At 33.9% G+C, this 21,274-nt stretch overlaps 2 protein-coding genes across 6 annotated transcripts; both read right to left on the reverse strand.

Moving 5' to 3' along the window:
- Positions 1-1,256: 1,256 nt before the first annotated feature.
- On the reverse strand, positions 1,257-3,111 carry LOC145951741 (uncharacterized). 3 transcript variants are annotated; one of them, XM_083063695.1, is made up of 4 exons: positions 2,971-3,111; positions 2,346-2,385; positions 2,121-2,166; positions 1,257-1,834 (listed from the first exon to the last, which is right to left on the reverse strand). In XM_083063695.1, the coding sequence occupies exons 2-4, from the start codon at positions 2,357-2,359 to the stop codon at positions 1,547-1,549; spliced, it is 348 nt and encodes a 115-aa protein (XP_082919821.1). In that variant the 5' UTR covers positions 2,360-2,385; positions 2,971-3,111; the 3' UTR covers positions 1,257-1,546. The 3 variants fall into 3 exon arrangements, with proteins under 3 accessions (XP_082919821.1, XP_082919823.1, XP_082919822.1); XM_083063697.1 differs by having other exon boundaries at positions 1,257-1,649; positions 2,278-2,385; XM_083063696.1 differs by having other exon boundaries at positions 1,257-1,649; positions 2,257-2,385.
- LDL3 (LSD1-like 3) lies at positions 2,653-19,284 on the reverse strand. Of its 3 annotated transcripts, XR_003805705.2 has the most exons (10): positions 19,098-19,284; positions 16,983-18,944; positions 15,238-15,379; positions 12,648-14,921; positions 12,268-12,361; positions 11,371-11,864; positions 9,005-9,721; positions 3,957-4,037; positions 3,180-3,399; positions 2,653-3,094 (listed from the first exon to the last, which is right to left on the reverse strand). XR_003805705.2 is itself a non-coding variant. In XM_029274794.2 (9 exons), exons 2-9 carry the CDS (start codon positions 18,833-18,835, stop codon positions 3,334-3,336), a joined length of 5,721 nt encoding a protein of 1,906 aa, XP_029130627.2. In that variant the 5' UTR covers positions 18,836-18,944; positions 19,098-19,284; the 3' UTR covers positions 2,653-3,333. The 3 variants fall into 3 exon arrangements, 2 of the variants coding, with proteins under 2 accessions (XP_029130627.2, XP_020235794.2); XM_029274794.2 differs by having other exon boundaries at positions 2,653-3,399; XM_020380205.3 differs by having other exon boundaries at positions 2,653-3,399; positions 3,957-4,031; positions 19,098-19,283.
- Positions 19,285-21,274: the final 1,990 nt, after the last annotated feature.

Below are 21,274 nucleotides of genomic sequence, written 5' to 3' on the forward strand. Positions count from 1 at the left end.
CTCTCTCATGCGTAGCTTTGAATTTGATAACCCGAAGCCATGGTTGAGTCTGGGAGTTTCTCTAATTTTTTTTACTGTTTTATGCAACAAAAAAAAAATTAATAAAAAAACTGCGAGCCAGTGTTCTTTTGTATTGTGTTTAGGGGTTGCTTACGATAACGGATCAGAATGGTGGATATAAGGGGTTATATCTTATATGGCTGTCATTGGGCATTGATTGTGTAGACTTTTCGTCTCACCTCTCCTCCGAGAGACAGAAAATTCTGAAAAGATGTTCGGATACATATTTGAAAGAGTTTTGTGAATTTCGATAAAATTTAATAATTTTTTTTCAAAAACTTTTAAATTTGTATTTAAACATGTTATAATTATGCTACAAAAGAACGGAAAAATGGTAGTCAAAGATTAGGATTTTTCTTGAGAAATTAATTTTTAAGGTTGACCATTTTTCCTTTAAAAATATTAAGCTTATCTTCTAAATTAAAATTAACTTATATATCTACCTTTTATAGAATGTTTTTTCATGCAACAGTTTCAGACGTTAAAGTGCATCAGTTGATTTACCTTTATATTTTTTTTTAAATAATTATAAATAAGGTTATTCAAACATTTTATGAAAAAAAAAATTATATTTTAGTTTTTATTTTATCTTTTTGAGGGGAGAGGGAGGGGGTGACGAAAGGAGTGACGTTGTTTATGGGAAGACAACTAATGAATAGGCTTTAAATTAATGAATCAAAATATAAAAAAGAACTACAAATTCGAATGCAACACAAATAATTAGAGACAAAATACTAATTTTACCTCAAATAAATACTTGTATTAAATTTAAAGACCAAATTTAGATCTTAAATTTAAGAAATAGAAAACAAAGCCTTTCCACCGCTAAATATCCCTTAGAATAGCATAGTCCCATTAGTGGGATAGGGCAATATTATGAAAATTTAAGCCCGAAAAGGAAAAAAAAAAGTCCTGTAAATCACTATAGCCAAGAAATTAGTTTACGTCTCAGTGTCACTCCTTAAACGAACCATTATTCTAATATAAAAAAAAAAAACTTATAAGTTTAAATTCATGCAAAACAAGAAAAATTAAATTCATATTAAATAAATGGTATCATGGCTCTAAACAAGAAATAAATTTACGTCTCAAGGAGTATTACATATAATATGAATTAAAATAAATAAATAAACAAGACTTATAATTCTAGTTGTACAATATCTATGTAAACAGCCAACTTTTATAGCGATAACACCTTTAAATAAAACTCCAATTATCTTTAAAATCATGCAAAACGATTAGTATCGAAAAACACACCTAAGTACACTGTATGTACATTTCTAAGAAAACCTTTCATATAACGTCCTATACTTTAGCTCTTCTTGTTGATGGTTAGCTCAGAAAATTGGTAAGAACATCTAATTTTCAAAATAGATGCATGCCCTCAGGTTAGAGCCAATAATAACAGAAGCGGTGCTAGCTTAATTTACAATATCAAAATCAAAGTGCACGAACTGTAGAAATATAAGGAAATAAACGCGTCACTTTAGTTAAAGTAATGCAAGAGAGCAAGAATGCCAGTTTCATCGTGTAGATTTGAAATCGCCACAACCTGCACTTGTATCCCATTTGCCGATGCAACACTACATCTATAGTTTGATCTCAACATAGAAGTTAGAGTTAGCAACCCACCTAAAACCAAATAAATTGCAACATGCTTGTGATACAATACTAAGAACGTAATATTTTCACAAAGATCAATACCAACAACGTAATATTTCGACATTAGGCAACTCTTGAGATAATATAGCCTGATACCATTTAAGCATATTATCTGATAAGAATACAAAATAAAATAACATCATCAAATTCAGCAACATAATGCCAAATGGCAGTTTCAAATGAATCATACCAGAAATTCCGAAATAAAAGTAATAGGATAATTTTCCGTTGGGGGCATGCAAGCGATTTGAAATAGCATCGCTCATTCCCCAAATCAAAAAAAAAAAAATAACAAACATCACAGAAATTCTTAGCAACCAATATGAGGGGAATTCATAGGGTTGAACAATTGAGATAGGGGGAAATTGCCTGCAATGCAAAGACAAAAGTTTACTCACCCAGCGAAATTTAATTTCCATGGCATACTGCTGGCATGATGACCGTCTGCAGCAGAAACAAAAGCAATAATATCATAACAAGGCTATCCACCCCAGCACCGAGGGTCGCAATATACATTAGAATGAAAGAACGTACAATTAAGAAAACAGAAAACACCTGAAAATTGGCTTTGAAGAAGGTAAGAGTTGCAATAAACATCAAAACACAGGGAAAAGACAGAATACCTAGTTCCTCCCATTAGTGATTGATATAATCTTTCTCAGCCTAGCAACCATAGGAAGAGGTGTAAGCAATGATTAGTACAGCAGCCCACGGATTATACACATCAATATAAAATGACTTTGGGTTGTAGGGCATCCCATGGCGCAATCCTTTGACCATAATTATAGTTAAATTGAAAAGCTCGTTTGCCAAGGAAGCAGTGTATCTATTTAATTATTTTAAGCGCACACGTGGAAGCTGATTCAATTATAAATAAACAGGGTGCTCGCACATGTGCAACACAAACATACAAGACAAGAAAGACAGAGATGGAGGAGCAAATGATTGGGATAACCAAGTATCTTACAAAAGCAATCATAATTCTTTCCCCACTTTGGAGAAAAAAAGAGTTAGTAACTGATGTTAAACTTAAATAAGAAAAATGTTTCTAGTAGGACATAGAAAATGGATATGTATGCTTGTCATCACTAGAACAATGCTATGCTGTACAGAGAGAATAAATTGATAAGGTCATTTAATGTCTTCCCCTTTAGAAAGCCCTTTAATAAAAACAGGGTCCAGGTTTTCAATCCTCAAAGGTATAAACCTCAATGAAAGATGATATATTAAACAACGGATGAATGCAACCTGCTGTCATCTTCAAACCTGCCAATGCCCATCACACTGAATCTCGAACAGATAGTTGCAATGAGAGTCTGTTTAGAGGTGGTGAAGCCGGTTTACTGGCCATCTACCATCAGTATTCAGTATGCTGTTCCAGGACAAGCCGACAAGGAATTTCCATAAAACCCACTTGATTTGAATCAATCAAGTTTTGTTTGTGTTTTTAATTGTACCTTCTAGATCATTTACATAGGCAGATTGAGGTGCTCATATGAGAACATGCCCATGCTCACCAAAACTGTGAGAACTGAAGTAGGAAGAAGAACCAGAGTTTGGCAACTGTTACAAAGAGGTACAACAAAGTACAGACTATTCCATCCCCAAACATTAAGATTTCATATCTGGTTTCGATGTCATGTGTCTCTCGATCAATATATCCACAAAGGAGCGAATCTGCATGTTAGACATCCAACCAGTCAGTGAGAAAGAAAAATAGTTGAAGAGAATGTCAGAAGCACATATGAGGCTCCAATAGCCCAACAATCATTGAAAAAATAAAATAAATGATTAAAGCATGTCATTTTCCTATTTTAGTGATGAACTATTAAAAGAATTGTTTTATAAGAGTAGTTATATTAAAAAAAATATATCTCTTTTCAGTTTTTAAAATAAATAAAAAATCAGAATACATACATCTCTAAGTTGTTCGGGTTTTTCTACTTTCAGTTTTCTATTACTCATTTTCCACTATACTGTTCCATCTTCCTCCACTCCCAAATATCTAAAAATTAGCTTTTAAAAAATGTTTTATAAAATAGTTTTTAAAAACAAAAACACCCCAAATCCTGACTTTGCAGCAAACCATACCCCACCCCTGAAGAAGCTGGGGTCCAAGCAGTAATTTGTGCCAACATAAGTAACATGAATAACATTTTCCAGAACATTTATTTTGTAGAAGTGCAATATGATTAATGGATAGAACTATGACATGGAAAGTAACATATAATTACCTTGTTCTTTCGCTTAAAATCTAGAAACTCGCAAACAGTCATGGCTTTTTCTGCATCTGTGGCTTGCTCCATGACCTGAAACTTGTACCAAGAAAGTTATAATAAAAATGCAGAGCATATTTCACTCAAGATGATATTCTAGATCTGTTATTCCTTATAACATCCTACCTCCCAGATCATAACAACATTTTCTTAATGTAACAAATAGAAAGTGTTAGAATATATGGAAATATTCAAAAATATATTTACATATCTCACCATAACTTGGATTATCTTCTAGAATTAATTTTCCTATTTCATTATCTTGGGATTAAAGTTTAATTGCACTTTTGTCACCCATGTTTCACAATTTTGCACATTTTGCCACCTAATTTTCAAAATTTCACACATTTCATCACTTTGTTAGTTAATTGTATAAAGCCTTTAGTTGAACACTAACGTGATACATTGACCATTATTTGCGATCATGAAACATGGGTTACAAAAATTACAATAAACCTAGGATTAATTATTACCAAATATTTGATAGAAACCAAGTTTGAAAAGATGGAAATTGTATATCAATTGTTTGTCTTGTACATTTCTTAATCTCCCTTTTTATAGAGTAAAATACTAAGCTTAAGAAAGGAAATAATAATAATAATAATAAAGTGATAGGGATACAAAATAATAAAGAAATAGGGAAACAAATACCTAAAGATATTTAGCGATATTTTAGATATTCTAAATATCTATGATATTTACAACCCTCCCCTCAAATTAGTAAATGAATATCAATCAATCCCAACTTGCCGATAAGAACTTGGAATCTAGCACTAGGAAGTCCCTTTGTGAAGACATTAGCTACTTGAAACATTGTAGATATATGAGATGTAACTATAAGGCCAGAATCCAACTTCTCTTTGTGTTTCGTGCTATCATGCTGAACTGAGTTATGAACAATGTTGATAGCCGAATTGTTATCACAAAACAACTTTATAGGACCCTCATATTTAACTTTGAGGTCATCAAGAATGATTTTCATCCATAATCCTTCAATATGCCATGTACAATAGCTCAATACTTGGCTTCTGCACAAGATCAAGCAACTACATTTTGCTTCTTGCTTCTCCATGTTCATAGATCCCCACTAAGAAATATTCAGTAACCAAAAATGGATCTTCAATCCATGATTGACCTTGCATAGTCAACATCAATGTATATTTCCATGGACAATGGACCTTCTCTTTTAAATAATAACCCCATCCCTGGACTTGCTCTCAAAATAATGGAGAATCCTCTCAATTGTCTAAAGGTGTCTCTCACGAGGATCGTGCATAAATTTACTAGCCACACTAGCAACATAGGCAATATCAAGCCTAGTGTGAGATAGATATATCAACTTCCCTACCAATCTCTGGTATTAGGACTTCTCTAAGGTGGACTTTCTTCACTTCCAATCTTGTGATTTTGCTCAATGGGTACTCATGTGGTCTTGCATCTCAGATTTCACGTCTCCTTCAAAAGATCAAGTATATACTACTTTATTTGAGAGATAAAATGCCTTTTTGGAATAGGCGACTTCTATTCCAAGAAATTACTTGAGCTTTCCCAACAACTTCATCTCAAATTGAGTTGCTAGCTTTTCTTTTAGAATTAGTTTCTCTACCACATCATCACATGCAATGATCATATTATCTACATACACTAGAAGAAGAGTGAGTTTTCCATCATGGAAATGTTTTATGAATAGAGTATGATCAACTTGACTTTGTTTGTATCCCAAGGACTTCATAGCTTGAGTAAATCTTCCAAGCCACGCTCAAGAAGATTGTTTGAGGCCATACAAAGCCTTTATCAACCTACACACTTTACTCTTTCCAGCATGAGATTCAAATCCTAGGGGAAGACTTTTTTAATATCAAATTGTTGTAGAACCCAACCAAAGTGGACAGCTAGGGAGAGAATGATTCTTATTGCAATCATTTTTGTTATAGGCGCAAATGTCTTCTCATAGTCAATGCAATAGGTTTGTGTGTACCCCTTGGCCACCATCTAACCTTGTATCGATCTAATGTCCCATCAGCTTTACACTTCATAGTGTATATCCATTTTTTACTTTGGACGTGAAACTCTTGTACCCCTATTTATTAGAGGTAACCAATAAAGACATATTTGATAGCTTTTGGGTCTAACTTACCACGATGATGACTATGAGAATGAACAAAGGCAACACAACCAAATACATAACATGGGAGACTTAACAATGAGAGAGGAGAAGAACGACATGTGTTCAAGTAGACTAATGCCCTATAAGACACAAGTGAATGACCTATTAATGAAATAAGTGGCAGTTAGGACAGCTTCAGCCTAGTAGACATTAAGAACAAACATTTGAAAAAGCAAAGCTCTAGAAACCTCAAGTAGATGACTGTTATTTCTTTTTGCAATTCCATATTGTTGGGGTGTATTAACACAAGTTAATTCATGAATAATGCCTTGCTCTATAACAAACTTGGAAAATTCAAGGTTAACATATTCAGTTCCATTGTTTGACGTTTTTTGACCGAATTCTTTTTATAGACTTTACAAACTGATTTTTGACAAGACGGAAAAATTGACAAATATTTAACAAACCTCATATTTGTGTTTCATAAGGTACATCCAAGTCACACTAGTACAATCATCAGTGGAAGTTACAAACCATCTGGCCCCAAGAACATATTCAACAACAGGTCTCCAAACACCAAAATGGAATGGACAAGATCAAAAGGAGAAACACTTTTACTATTACTAGGCAAAAAAAAGTGCATGATGGTGTTTAGAAACTTGACAGATATCACAATGAAAAAGACTCAACAAACGCTTCTAAACAAATTTGGAAATAGAGATTTAAGTAAACCAAATGGAGGATGTCTAAAACACTATTGACTAGAAGATATCTCCTTTTTTTTCTGATATTGTCATCTATCATATGTTGCAAGAAGTACAACCCACCCTTCTCTTTAGCAACTAAAATAGTTTGTCCCGAGACAATGTCTTGAAAGATAGTTACTAAGCAATTTAAGTCTCGAGTAAGCCTATGTATAGAAATGAGATAATTAGCTAATTTAGGGACATGCAGAACATTGCGTAAGGATAGAGAAGGTTGAAGTTAGATGCTTCCAGATCCAACAATAGGAACACAATCTCCATTAGTAACTCTAATAAGTTGTTTGTCAAGTGTTTTAGTGTATGTTGTAAGTGTAAGGAATGAGGTCATGTGGTCTATTGCCCTAGAATCAAGAACCTATATGCTTTGAAAAATAGAACTAGAAATATTAAAAGAACTCTTACCCGAAGGCCTTACTCATGGGATCAAGGAGGGTTCGAAGACAATCTACCTCCTTCATAATGAATATCAAAATATCCAGGTGAAAAGCATGCTGAATGAATAGGGCGCATGAACAATATCCATGATGAACAATACACACGTGTGATCAGTGAATTGACAAGTGCAAGTGAGGCGATGAACAATGTGCATTAGTTTTACTGATAAATAGTGCGTATGATATTGAGCAATTGAAACAAAACTCCCAAGATCGAGAGCTTGATACCAAGTTCGAAAAAAAGGAAATTGTATGTTAATTAATTGTGTCTTGTACATTCCTTAATCTCCCTTTTTATAGAGTAAAATACTAGGCTTAAAAAAGGAAATTATAATAATAAAGAAACATGAAAACAAAATGATAAAGGATAAGAAAACAAATATCTAAAGATATTTAGAGATATTTTAGATCTTATAAATATATGTGATATTTATAATAAACCATATTAGGATTACAGAAAGAAAATTGTACAACCTGTAGAGCTTTGAGGGTCTGCACCTCCCATTGTCAAAAGACATGGATTCACTCACAAATAAACCAGATAAAATCCATCTCATGCCCTCTTATTTATATGCACATAATTATCGATCACAAATAGCGGAGTGGCGACCCCAAAAGTGGGATAGCGGGATTGCATATAGTGAGATGACCGCTATTCTAATATTAGATTTATATATAATAAATAAATAAATATATATATATATATATATATAAACTAAAAAAACAGAAAAAATAACTCTAAATTCATGCTTTAATCATTTTTAATAATAAAAGTTCATAGTATTCCACTTCCAAAAGATATCAATTTTTTCAGCAGTAGGCTTAAACTTTCTGATTGAATAACCCATTGATGGTGTGGAATTGGGACCAGTTCCAGCAACACCAAGCTCTGATTTTTTGGTTGATCAACATTTGGTTGGGCCATGGTTATGCTGATCACCAAAGAACAAAAACGCCCACAAAAAATAACCAAAAAAAGAGAAAGAAAAGGAAAAGAAAAAAGAAGGGAACAGGAAAAAAAAAAAAAAAAAAAGGAAAGAAAAAAGAAGAAAAGACAAAAATCACAGAAGAACCTAATCATTCAAGAAAGAAAGGCAGAAGGGAGTTACAAGCTTATGGCAAAGTGCATCACTCAATAGAGGGAGAAGGGAAGCACTGTTTCGCACTTAAATAGAAAAAGAAAATTCGAACGGAAGGACAAAAACACCCTCATTTAATGAGGGTATTTTCAGGATTTTGGTAAACTGCCACACCAGACTACAATCTCCCACTCTGCTCCACTGTGATCTTGCCAACTCCAATCGCTACACAAAACTGCTCTGCTCCAAAGTTTCTATAGCGGCATGGAGCCACTCCACCACTATTGACTACTATGATATCTGCTAATGTAAACCCACCCTTAATGGGCTTAATCAATTACAAGCCCAACTGTATTTCTTTGACTAATGAGTTCCTACCATAAGTACATAACTACTAACTGGCCTAGCAATTTCTTTATCATGATTTGTTTTCCTAATTAGTTGGTATTAAGATTAGTGTAACATTAAGATTTATGAATACATCAAACGCATCAACACATTGCAATACATCTCAATTAAATCACAATTAGCATTTCATTATCTTTTATCTCTCTTCCTCCATCTATATACATAAAACAAAATAATTTCAATAGCAAGTAGAAATGAGAAGGATAAAAATTACCTTAGTTGCACTTTTCTTCATTATAGCTTTGTATCCATCCTTGTCTAGTTTCCTCGCCTTATAAAGGGGCATCAGCAGTGATGCAACATAGTCCACAACAGCTTGTTTAATATGATCAGCTCCTCGGGGATGACTTTTTAGGGACTCCTTATTTACAGTAACCTGTGAAATAGAGCTCTCATTTGCAATACCATCACGCTTCCAGCTAGGCAGCTTTGAACAGGCATTTGAATCCTCCTCGTCCTTCAAATGAATAGTTGGGTTAGAAAAATAAGAATCGGCTGCAGCTGCTTGAGATTGCCATCTCTCTATGGCATGATGGTCTTTAATTGCAACACCACCAGCTGTATCAATCCAAGCCTTTGTGTATATACTGCTGTCACCAGCAGCACTTTCTCCTGAGTGCTCTCTGAAATTCAAATGGCTGGCAATCTCATTTGAGTGACTCCTCTGTGAAAGGTTATCAACTGGCATTCTGGAATTATCAAGGTTGACACAAGCAGCAGAGAAATCAACAGACCAGTCCCTAACTCTGCAATTCCTGGAATCAATCTCTGAAATACAATCTTGCCTTCCAAAAACACCACCAGACCATCTTTTTTTACTATCACACTCATCATTTTGTGGATTCTGCTCACGTCTAGCAAATTTGTGGAATGAGGGTATCTTTGGAAGCTGTAACAGTGTATTGCATCTGGCCTCTGCAGAGGCATATGCCTGCAAAGAACAAGAACCACGGAATCTTTTAACAAACATAGCAATCAAATAGCTAAAGGAAAGCTAGGATCCATCTAATGGTAATACAATAATCTTGGGATATTTTGTGTCACCAAAGCAATTGCCTGGAAAATAAATATTTCAGATAAAAAAATATATTCCCAGAAAATGATATTGTCTTAGTTAATGACTTAGGAAAATCCACTTTCCAAGGATCCTATCAGCTTAGAAAAAGAGGTGGCAGATGAATACAAACAAATATAGGTTACTAATTACAGCACACTAGCAATCAACTAAATCAAGAAATTTCACTGGTTACAGCCTCCAAGATCCCTCTTATCTGGTTTTAGGAGTTTCTCCTTCCCTATTCCAAATTCTAAGACCCAAGAACACACTACACAAGAATTTTTAACTTGAAAGTAACTTCCAAGCTAAAAAAAACTATAAAATTACCAATCTATTTTAACTTTAATTATATTGTTCTTAATTAACTTTAACTTTAAGTAGCTTCTATGATCCAGAAAAGCCAAGCCAAACCCTATCCAAGTATGTCTTTAAAATTAGGGCTGGCAATAAAACCAGCAGGATCACAACTTGCTCAAATCTCAAGTCTCAATGAGTCAGTTTTGTGAATCAAATAATTTGAACTTAAGCTGGACAATCTCATTTATTCAATAAACAAGCTGAACTGGATTAAAAATTTTACATTATAAACAACCTTATTAATGTAATTGAACCATAGGCTCATAATTCATATGTAATTCTTTAAAACTTAATGTTGAATATAAGATGTAAAAGGAATGAAGCTAGCAGCTATAGAAATGAGCTAAAAGATTTGCAACCCTTGTTTGAATCAAACTCAAGCCAAGAAAACTGGCTTATGGTCACTCAGACCAAGCAAATTCAAATCCCAGATTCCCAGCAAGACATTTTTACAACAGTCACATAATAATTCTTTAAAAACTAATGTTGAATATAAGATGTAAATGGAATGAAGCTAGCAGCTAAAGAAATGAGCTCAAAGATTTGCAACCCTTGTTTGAGTCAAACTAAAGCCAAGAAAACTGGCATATGGTCACTCAAACCAAGCAAATTCAAATCCCAGCAAGACATTTTTACAACAGTCACACTATAATTCTTTAAAACATAATGTTGAAAATAAGATGTAAAAGGAATGAAGCTAGCAGCTAAAGAAATGAGCTAAAAGATTTGCAACCGTTGTTTGAGTCAAACTCAAGCCAAGAAAACTGGCTTATGGTCACTCAAACCAAGCAAATTCAAATCCCAGCAAGACATTTTTACAACAGTAACATTATAATTCTTTAAAACTTAATGCTGAATATAAGATGTAAAAGGAATGAAGCTAGCAGCTAAAGAAATGAGCTAAAAGATTTGCAACCCTTGTTCAAGTCAAACTCAAGCCAAGAAAACTGGCTTTCAAACCAAGCAAATTCGAATCCCAGCAAGACAATTTTACAACAGTCACATTGTAATTGTCTACACCTAAACATTCATCATGTCATGAATTCTAGCAAAATGATATAAGGGATAGTGATCAAACAATTTAGCTTGTGACTATCAACTGATCTTCAGAAGCACCATAACAATTGATTCATGACATTAAAACTAAAGTTCCAAGAGAAACAAACCTCAGCAGCAGCAAGAGCTTTAGCACGGGCAGCTTCTGCGGCAGCTATAGCAGCCTGTTCTTCTTCAGATATAGCATAGTGGTTTTCCTCCTTCTCAGCAATTACTTTGTCTATTGAACCTTTAGGCCTGGAAGAACTGACTTCATGCCTTGAGTCATAAGCTGTTTGGTGTCTTCCTTGTTTACTATGCAATTTCTTCACATGTGCAGTGGAAGGTGAATTGCTTCCAGCAGATGCAGGATTCAGCAAGCCACCTTTATTCTCAATGGTACCATGGTATGAGCTCAGAGGTGGCTTTCCAGAGGCTGAATCTTTTACTGATTTTCTCTTTGATAAATCCACAGCAGCTGTTTGTCTTGATAACTTCAATCCACCATTAGAAGCTTTTTCCTTCCGGAAAACTTCAAGCCATACATTCACCAACTGGCTTGCTATAGCACGAATATCCCGGCTAGTGTGTACACAAACTTTTTCCTTCACCGTTTTCCCCATTCCTACACCCAAAATTAGAAAGATAAACACAAATGCATGGGAAAGGGAAACAGTAGATATCATATTTCCATTTGACCCCATCCCAACAGAATCATCTACAGGGGCACAAATATTTCTGCCACTTGATAATTCATAGTTTCATAAGGCAGATTGCATATGATAGGAAATGATAATAGTAAGCAAAGACAAAAACTAGGTTTGCCGTCAATCTAAAAAGAAATATATATCATAAAATGGTGCCAGAAAAATTATTCTCATCTCACCCAAACCAAGACCCAACCAGTAAACCAACTATTTCTCACTCAAAAGCATTATATAAGATACAGCACATATATAAATATACCCATATGCACTTGCATGCATAGACTAATGCAAATTCATGAAATAAATGAATAAAAGAACTACCTGATAATCGTACAGCAAGAAGATCAGTCGAAACACGAACAAGAAGACGTAAACAGTGCCTCAAGAGTTGGGTACCATCCTTCCCCATTGAATCCTGCATTGGGATATGAAAAAGATGAAGTCCATGATCTATTATCTAAGAAATAATGGCTCATTTTTCATTTAGCATGTTTGGTTTAGCTTAAATTTGAGGAAATAATGGCTCATTTTCCAAAAACTCTCAAAAAAACTGGCCAGAAATAAGCTATTATTTCTTCAAAATAAGCAGAACCAAACACACTAAGATGTTTAGCTTTTTAATAGCAAAACTTGGATGTACCATCTGTCAAAAAATATTACACAATAGTTTGGAAATAATGCACCAAGTGATATAATAATACCAGTATCCATGAATTGAGAATGGCTAGCCCCTCTTTACTTCCAGCAAAAGACTTTAAGTTTCCAACGGGAAGACTTAACAATTGTTTGGCCACATGCAAGCGCCCAGCAGTGGTTTTTGTATTAAAGAACATTTCCCTTAACAAAGCTTCCCGGGTTAAAATTTGAGCACCATCTAAGGAGTTCTTATACATTATGTTAGAAAGCTCTACTGCATCAAGTCTCTTTATTATATCCCTAACTTCATCCCTTTCAGTGTCTAACTGCCCCTGTGCAGCTTCCAATGTCTCCACCTCTGCAATATAATCATTTCCGGTGCTCAATATGTCAATTATGCGAACAGCCTCTCGTAGTCCGCTCATCATTGCACCACCAACAGTGTCTGGGTGCTCTTTACAGGTTGCTTCACCAGCAAAAAACAAGCAGTTATCAACTGGTCTCCCTAATATATCATAGTCTTCTCCTGATGCTCCAACAGCAACGTATGAATAAGCACCATAGCTAAAAGGATCCCTACCCCAATCAGTCACAACATAGCCAACAGGATCAGGAACTGAATCCTCCCCAAAAAGTTTACGGAGAACCTTCAATGCATGGTTAACATGATCAGAAGAACTCAAGTTTTGACTGTCTATGGCTGTCTTACCAACCACTAATGCTATAAGGACCGGAGCCCCAACTGTTTTCCTGATATTCCAGAACATAAAGCAGTGACCTCTACTGCTTCTCTCCTCAGCTGTTGTTCCGAAGTAGTCCACAGCATCATCCCAAAATACACTAGGAAATTCCAAAACCACTTTATTTAGAACTCCATAACCAAGACGCTGAACAGAAGAACATTTCCACTGTGGCAAAGGTGGGGAGAATTGTACAGTTTCAGCCTTCAAACAGCCAAGTGGAACAGTAACAAGGACAGCATCTCCAAAGAACTCATTGCCATTTGAGGTAGAAACTTTAACTTTATTACTCTGACCTGGTTCCTTGATACCATATGACACATTTGTTACAACATGGTTCAAGTGAATTGTAAGTCCTTCTCCCAGAGACTCAACAACAGAGCTGTAGCCCCCTTTAATCATACAATGAGCTCCCCCAAAACCTCCATACACATCATCTTGGTTCCAGTAGGGAAGAGAAACGTCCTCAAGCGAAGCAGCACAACCATACTCCAAATGAGCAAAGTGCCAATCCATAACTCTCCTCTCCTGAGGGCTCAAAATCTCCTCGTCAAGTTTTTTTTCCCCAGTACTGTCCTTTTTGGAATCAAATGGAGTATCTGCAGTATTATTTTGTCCAGTTTCTTCACTACTTTCAGAGCGTGCCATACGACGAATCTTAAGAGCATATTCTAAACCATCTTCAAGAGACATTCTCATTGCTTGTTCACCTTTCTGAGCAACAACCAATACCATGTCATCAATAAGACTATTATATTCAGCTTCCAGTGCTTCATCCATATCTGCAGGAACCTTTTGTCCTGTCACAATGTCATAAAGAGGACAATCACTGTTCAACACTGACAACTCAAGGCCCAACTGAGCACAAATCAGTGAGGAAGGATCTGGTCTTCTTTCAGTGGCCACATCAGCCTCAACACCAGTTATAATGCTAGCACCGAGATCTACAGGGACAGAAAGTGATGAGTGATCAGTAAATACACGACCTCCTATCCTATTCCTAGCCTCAAGCACAGTTACAGGAAATCCCTGACGTTGCAAATGGCGAGCAGCAGTTAGCCCAGCAGGACCAGCTCCAATGACAATTACTCTCTTTCTAGGATCTAAATCAGACTGCAGATGTTCACCTGCCTGACCCCCTAAGGAAGATTTAATACAGGTGGTGGAGTCATTGTTTTTCTCTGTAGCTACCAGAGAAGTCAATCTGCAATCAGGAAACATGGAAGAAGGAATGGAACTGTCAACAGTGACATTTACAATACCATCCTGAATCCCATCATTTTCCTGGTAATCAATTTTTTTTCTTTCAGCCTGCTGTGTCATGTCTGATAAATCCATCTTCGCTTCATTAACATACCTCATACCTTCTGTAGCTTCAGTTGTTAGGTCCTCAAAATTCTTTGTAAGACCATTGTTAATCTCATTGGAAGTATGTGACATTTTAGTCTGACCAACAATAAAAGAAACTCCATCTTCAGAGTCTGCCACTGAAGCTGCAGAACTTTCCTCAAAACCTTTTTCTTTTACCAGTTTATAACAATGCTTTGCACTAATTCCAACATTCTCCTTCTGGGAAGCAATTCCAACATTTATATAACCCTGCCAAAATGATCTTATCACTTTAAAGTTTCAATTTTAACAGAAAATAAGCACTAATATGCTGTTTTCTTTTGCCAAAAAGAATCATTTTAAAGGAAAAAGCTTGATAAGTCTATGTTTGGTAACACTATTTTCAGGAAATAACCACTTTTTTCTTTCAAAAACTCTCAAAAAAGCTAACAAAAAAATTATTTCTCTAAAATAAGCTTCTTAGAATGTTGAACCAAACACAATAAATATGCACCCATATATGCATGTAGTGCAAAAGCAAAGGAAATAAAAACTGATGGCTAAACAACATAACGAACAAACTTACATATTGATCAAGAAATGCATAGACCTCCTTAATAAGAGAAGACCGAGGACTTCCATCCTCCGAATGAGTATCACTAACTCCACATTCAGCAAGAGGCAAAATACGTGTGACATCTCTGCTCCAAAGACTTAAAATCTGATTTCTGCAATGCATTGAATTAAATGAGGTGAAATTTATGACAACGGGCTACCTAGTTTAAAAAAGGTGTAGCAAAGTGATGTTGTATAATCCAAGAGTACTCCTCTAATATTCCCTTGAAAACTTTATTCATGGCAAAGTGCTCCAACAACTCAAATATCATATACTACTCAAATGAAGGAAATTCAATATTATATAATAAATAAATAAAATCTCTGAAGTGTTTACACTGAAAGCCTATTTAATGGCCCAACATTACCAAACACCCTGATAAGTTATTCCTATTCTGAGCATGAAAAAGATAATACAAAACAGAATAAAATCCCTAAATAACAAAAAATAATTACAAAAAAATCCAAATTGCAGAATGAAAAAACAGTAAATAAAATAATGAAACTAAATAGTTCAATCTATATCACAAAGTCATCAAGTTTGGGCTAAAATCTGATTAGAAACAAACAGAAGCCAAATAGACAGCATATTCCAGTTTAAAGAATAAGATAGCAACCTGCTGCATTATGCTCGTTGGAGTTTACAAAACCACTTTACAGCTTTTTGAAAGAGATTCTGAAGCATAAAACAATAGGAAAAGAAAACTAAATCCAATAACTAAAAGAAGAAATCATTAGATAGAATCTTGTCAAGAAATAGAGTGATGATAATAGTATTATATTGTATAACTAGTAAAATAATAAACAAAATTATAGCCAACTTCTGAATATAACAAGTTACAGTAATTAAGGGTAGCAGATTGTGCATATCACAAATCACAATAGAAGTATCCCAGATTCAATGTCCTGCCAGCTAATGATCTTGAAAATGCAGAAAGAAAAAAAAAAGGAGATGAAGTATTCTACTTAAATTTGTCTATGAAAGCTATTGCAAATAATTTTTAAAGGATAAGAAAAGGAGAGAGGGTGTGATGCTATGACCTATAAGCAATAAAAATAAAAACCTATAAGCAATAAAAATAAAAATATTATAGGAACTCACAACCACATAATATGCAATTAATCAACAATTTCCATATAAACAAAAAAAAAAAAAGATAAACTCAGTCCAATAAAGGAAGTAGGATTTTTCAGTTACAAGCAATTACAGGAGGGAGGCCCTAGCCTAGAAAAATTTAACAAAAAATATCAAATTCAGAAACCGACAATTGGCCAAAGAGGAGGAAAAAATTGAACCAACAAACAGGCATTTGTATATGTTTATTTTTTCCCTTTAGTTTCTTTTTAAATCACCACTAACAAGTTGTTCAGCTGCCCAATTATACGTGTGAATCAATAACCAGAAACATACAGCAAGAGTCAATATCTAATTTTCATGTTTAAGCAACTAAAATGAACAACACATCCAATCATCAATCATGAACGTCAAAAACAGAGAAACATCCTAACTATCATGTTTAAGCTACTAAAACAAGGAACACATCCAACCATCATTCACAAAGAATCAAAAACAAATCTACGTATGTCAAGCACAAGACACCAAAAAACCAAAATATATAAGAATACTCTGCTGCAAAGGAAAAAGTGCAACCTTTCTGAACACTTGGAAAAAACAATTACAAGCAACTGTAAAGACCTGTTCGAAAACTTAATTACCTGCAATCCAAATATTCCTTGAGACCACCTTTGCGCTTCAAGATCTCCTTAAACTTTATTTTCTCAATTGGACCAGCTTTACGGGCTTTCAGCCCAGCTGATACTGCTACTACTGCAACATTTTCAAAGTCTTCACCTGTATTCAAAGAGGATTCATGCTTCATTCTTGTTCTAAGAGTGCGGTCACCATCTACCATAACTTGACTTTCATTTAGAGCGTGATCATTAATTAAAATCTCCCAATCAGCATCCCCCTCATATGTCATGTCTCCATGCTTACGCATCTTTGCCTTTCGCATAACACGCGGAATGCTCGATAACTTACAATCATTATCAGCAAAATCAGGCACAGAGGGATGGTATTCTGCAGAGTTCCCATTTTCATCAGGAATTGAAGATTGAAGAGAAGATCCATCAGATTGAATTGGATCTAACACTGAGCTACATTTCTGAATTGAAGCAGTAGAATCTTTTGGAATATTGAAAGCTTCTAGAGGTTTCTCTGGGTGATTTGAGAGGGCAGCCAATTCAGCTTCATTGGCTTCATTAGACACCATGGAAGATAAACTACCACCAAAAGTTGCATCATTTCTTTTAGGTGAAAAACCCAAAACAAAATCTTGCACTTCAGCCTTTGAATCTAAACTACTAAAATCACATAAATTTCTATTAACAAACTCCGATTCTGATTTTCCACCTCCATCTACTTCCAAATGGGATCCAGATAATTTTAGAGTGCCATTACTTGAGAACTCCCGGAAATCTTTTCCAGAAAACATATTATTACTCTCATTCAATATATTTTCAGTTGATATAAAGGGTTCGGTATGAGCAGAAGTTGAGACATTTTCATGCACCACAAAAGTAGAATCATCACGTTCTGAAGCAATGTTACACACTTGTGCTAGTTCATCAGTCAATATATTCTCAGACTCTCTGACCTCAGTAAAGCCTTTTACCTCTTCTCCCATTTTTGAGAGAGAGGCAGTATCAACTGTTTCATCATGTGACATGGAAGATAACTTATCTAAACTTTCACCAAGAACACTTTCCTGCAATGCAACCTTCTGGTCAGAAGCACAACAAATATCCTCAACCTGTACACAAGACAATTGCTGCCTATCTCCATGACAGACATCTGGAACATCTGATTCGCAATCTCCCTTCACAGTTTCCTCTTGGAAAACGCCATCACCGCACTTCTGATCATCCACCACAGATGTGAAAGCCGGTTCAGATGCTTGAGGCAAAGCATCAGCAGACACAACATTCCCCTCAACCAATTTTAAGCCAGAAGCAGATCCGGATCTACTTTCAACCACAGAATCCACAGCCTCTACAAAACCATCACAACCAGGGCTCATCCCACTATCCACATTCTGAATCACCTTTTTCTGCTTCAAACCCCCACGAGATTTCCTAGCCGAACTAGACTGTGCCTTGTGGAAAATTGCAGACAAGGAACCCTCCATGTGCTGATCAGATGAATCCCGCATCTGCATGTCAACATCACCAGACACCACCCTTTTCTCATCCTTACCGTTAGGTCCCAAAGCAACCAAATCTTCATCAGACACAGGCAAAGCAGCAGGACTTGCTCCTCTTGTGGCCCCAGATCCCTGATCTCTCTTAGGACCCTTCAACCTCTTTCTAAAGCTAGCCAAGGTATCATTATCATCCATACCCTCCAAATCCTCCTTTCCCCTAACAGCATCACTACTACAACTAGCCTTCTTCCTGGACCTTTTAACCTTAAAGATTGACCCAATGGGCTCGTCATCACCAGAGTCAAAACCAATTTCCTTCTTGGATCGCTTCTTCTTCATCCCAGACCTAATATCTTCTCCCTCCATTTTGCAAACCTAGGTTTCCCACACAACAATCCCTTTATGCCGTAGCTTCTCACTTCCCCATCATCACCAGATTAATAACCCTCGAGCCTCAATCAAAATAATTGAAATCCTAATTGAACAAAGACAAGTAGTATTGTATTATAGCGAGTGAGGAACCATAAGCTTAATAATAAAAACGATAAGAAAAGCCCCACACACACACTTGTGGAGAAGATATATAGATAGGTAAAGGTAAATGCATATAAATATATATAAAAATTACGGAGAAATATTTGCTGGGGTTGTGGCACTGCGTTCCCCGATGGTGTTCTGTTCTCTCTACGGAGAAGAGAGAGAGAGAGAGTGAAGTGCGCACGGTAACAAGTAACGGCTTCTTACGGCAAGGGAAACGTTCGCTCTATGACCTGAACCGTGACCACTGAGGGAGGAGAATAATAAGATTGGAATTTGGAACCAATACTTGGTAAAATACTAAAATATGTGTCTTTTTTATATTACATATTATTTCACAAAATTAAAATATCAAAATGTAATTATCAAAATAAATTAGTCTTAATCACAATTAACAAAAGAATCAGACTTCCGTACAATTTCCAAGGTGCCTGTAGTGTTTTTTTCTTTTTTTTTTTACATCTTTTGTGTTGTTCAGTACTTTATGTGAAAATTAAAAGAAAATTTTGATAACACTCACTGCACTTTAATACTCTCTTGTGAACATTCTTTCTATTATTGATTAAAAATTGCAATGGCGAGTAAGATCACTAAATTACGAGGTTTATTGAATGAAATGTTTCACTCATAAATTTGTGATTTCGAATCAATATCAATAATGATAAAAAAAAGTTTCACTAACATTTCTCAGATTAAAATTTCATCTCGATAATTTATATTGACATTTAATATTTATTATATTAATTATTGATATAAATTATAATTTAATAAATAAATAAATAAAACATTAAAAACATATATATAAAAAAATTATGGTCATGTAAAAAAATGACACTAAAAATCAATAAAAGAAAATTATAGTTAATATGACTTATAAGATAGTTTATGTGAAATTAACAAACTTATATCATATTTGATAATTTGTTATTAAACAATAAAATTTCATTACACCATTAGTACATGGTTTATTTTATATAAAATTGTCTTTAAATTGTCTTTAATAAAGCTCCATTTGTGTGATATTAGAGCAAATTTTGTATGTTATTTATCTATTCATTATGTTTTGATAATTGTTGCCACATACTTTTATTTTATTAAATTACACTTATACTGAGATATTTAATTTACAATTTTAATTTTTTAATTTGTAATTTTAAGCTCCAAAATTTATATAACTCGTAATTTTAATCTAAATTTTAAATAAATATTATATTTATTATTAAAATTATAATATTAATCATGATCTAACATAAAATAAATAACATAACAATTAATATTTTATAATAAATTTAATACGTTATTTGATTCCTTGACATTTCATAAATCTTCAATTATGTCTTTAGACTAAAAAAATTTGGAATAAGGTCCTATATTTTTTTTATAATTTTAAACATCTGTTTGTAATCCATAAAATTTCATAAAATACTTTATATCATTAAATCTAGAAAATTATATTAAATTATTATTTTACATCATCATACATATGTATTATGGAAATTATGAGGAAATTTTAAGGGGTAGAAATTAATACCTCATAACATAAAATAATAATTTAATGTAATTATCTAAATTATGAGAATGTAAATAATATTTTATGAAATGTCACATATTACAAATGGATTTTTAAGCCCAGGAACTAAATTATAAAATATAAAAAGATGAAAATCTAATTATAATTTTTTTAAGTTTAGGGATCTTGTTAAAACTTTTCAAAAAATTCAGAGATCAAATAATTGTTAAAACCTTTATAATATTACTTTTAATTTATATTTTTAATTCATTTTTATCTATTTTGTTTCCATGTTTGTCAAAGTAAAAATATGAATTAAAATTATAATTTAACCTAAACACTATTTGTCACGTCGTTTACTTAATATTAATACATGATTAATATTAAAAATTTAATAATTAACAGTTGAATATTTAATGATTAAACTGAAATTACAGGTTTTACAAACTTAAAGATTAAAACTATGTTTAAAAGTTGGAGGACCAAACTACAAATTGAATATTACAAAAGAAAAGGTATAATTTAGCCTTTATTTTTTTATGTGATTGTTTTATGAAAAATAAAAAATATATATATATTATACATGTGAGTTATCGTGGTTTAAAGGAAAGAAATAAATTATTATAAAAGGTTTAAAATATAAGTAAATAATGTATGTAATATTTTTTATCAAACCTTCTACAAATTGTTAAAATTTTTCTAAAATGGGTTAGTATATATACCAATATTTTTTATATATATACTTGTGTATACGTCAA

This window comes from Cajanus cajan, chromosome 9 (assembly GCF_000230855.2).
Source record: "Cajanus cajan strain Asha chromosome 9, NIPB_CcT2T_4, whole genome shotgun sequence".
NCBI lineage: Eukaryota > Viridiplantae > Streptophyta > Magnoliopsida > Fabales > Fabaceae > Cajanus > Cajanus cajan.

Excerpts from the sequence above, each read along its gene's own strand:
- LDL3 (XM_029274794.2), bottom strand. The coding sequence starts at position 18,835 with ATGGAGGGAGAAGATATTAGGTCTGGGATGAAGAAGAAGCGATCCAAG. Across the intron at positions 14,922-15,237 it reads ATGCATTTCTTGATCAATAT|GGTTATATAAATGTTGGAAT; the intron begins GTAAGTTTGTTC and ends TCATTTTGGCAG. Across the intron at positions 12,362-12,647 it reads TTCTCAATTCATGGATACTG|GATTCAATGGGGAAGGATGG; the intron begins GTATTATTATAT and ends ATCCCAATGCAG.
- LOC145951741 (XM_083063695.1), bottom strand. Across the intron at positions 1,835-2,120 it reads TGGAAATTAAATTTCGCTGG|ATAATATGCTTAAATGGTAT; the intron begins GTGAGTAAACTT and ends TATTCTTATCAG.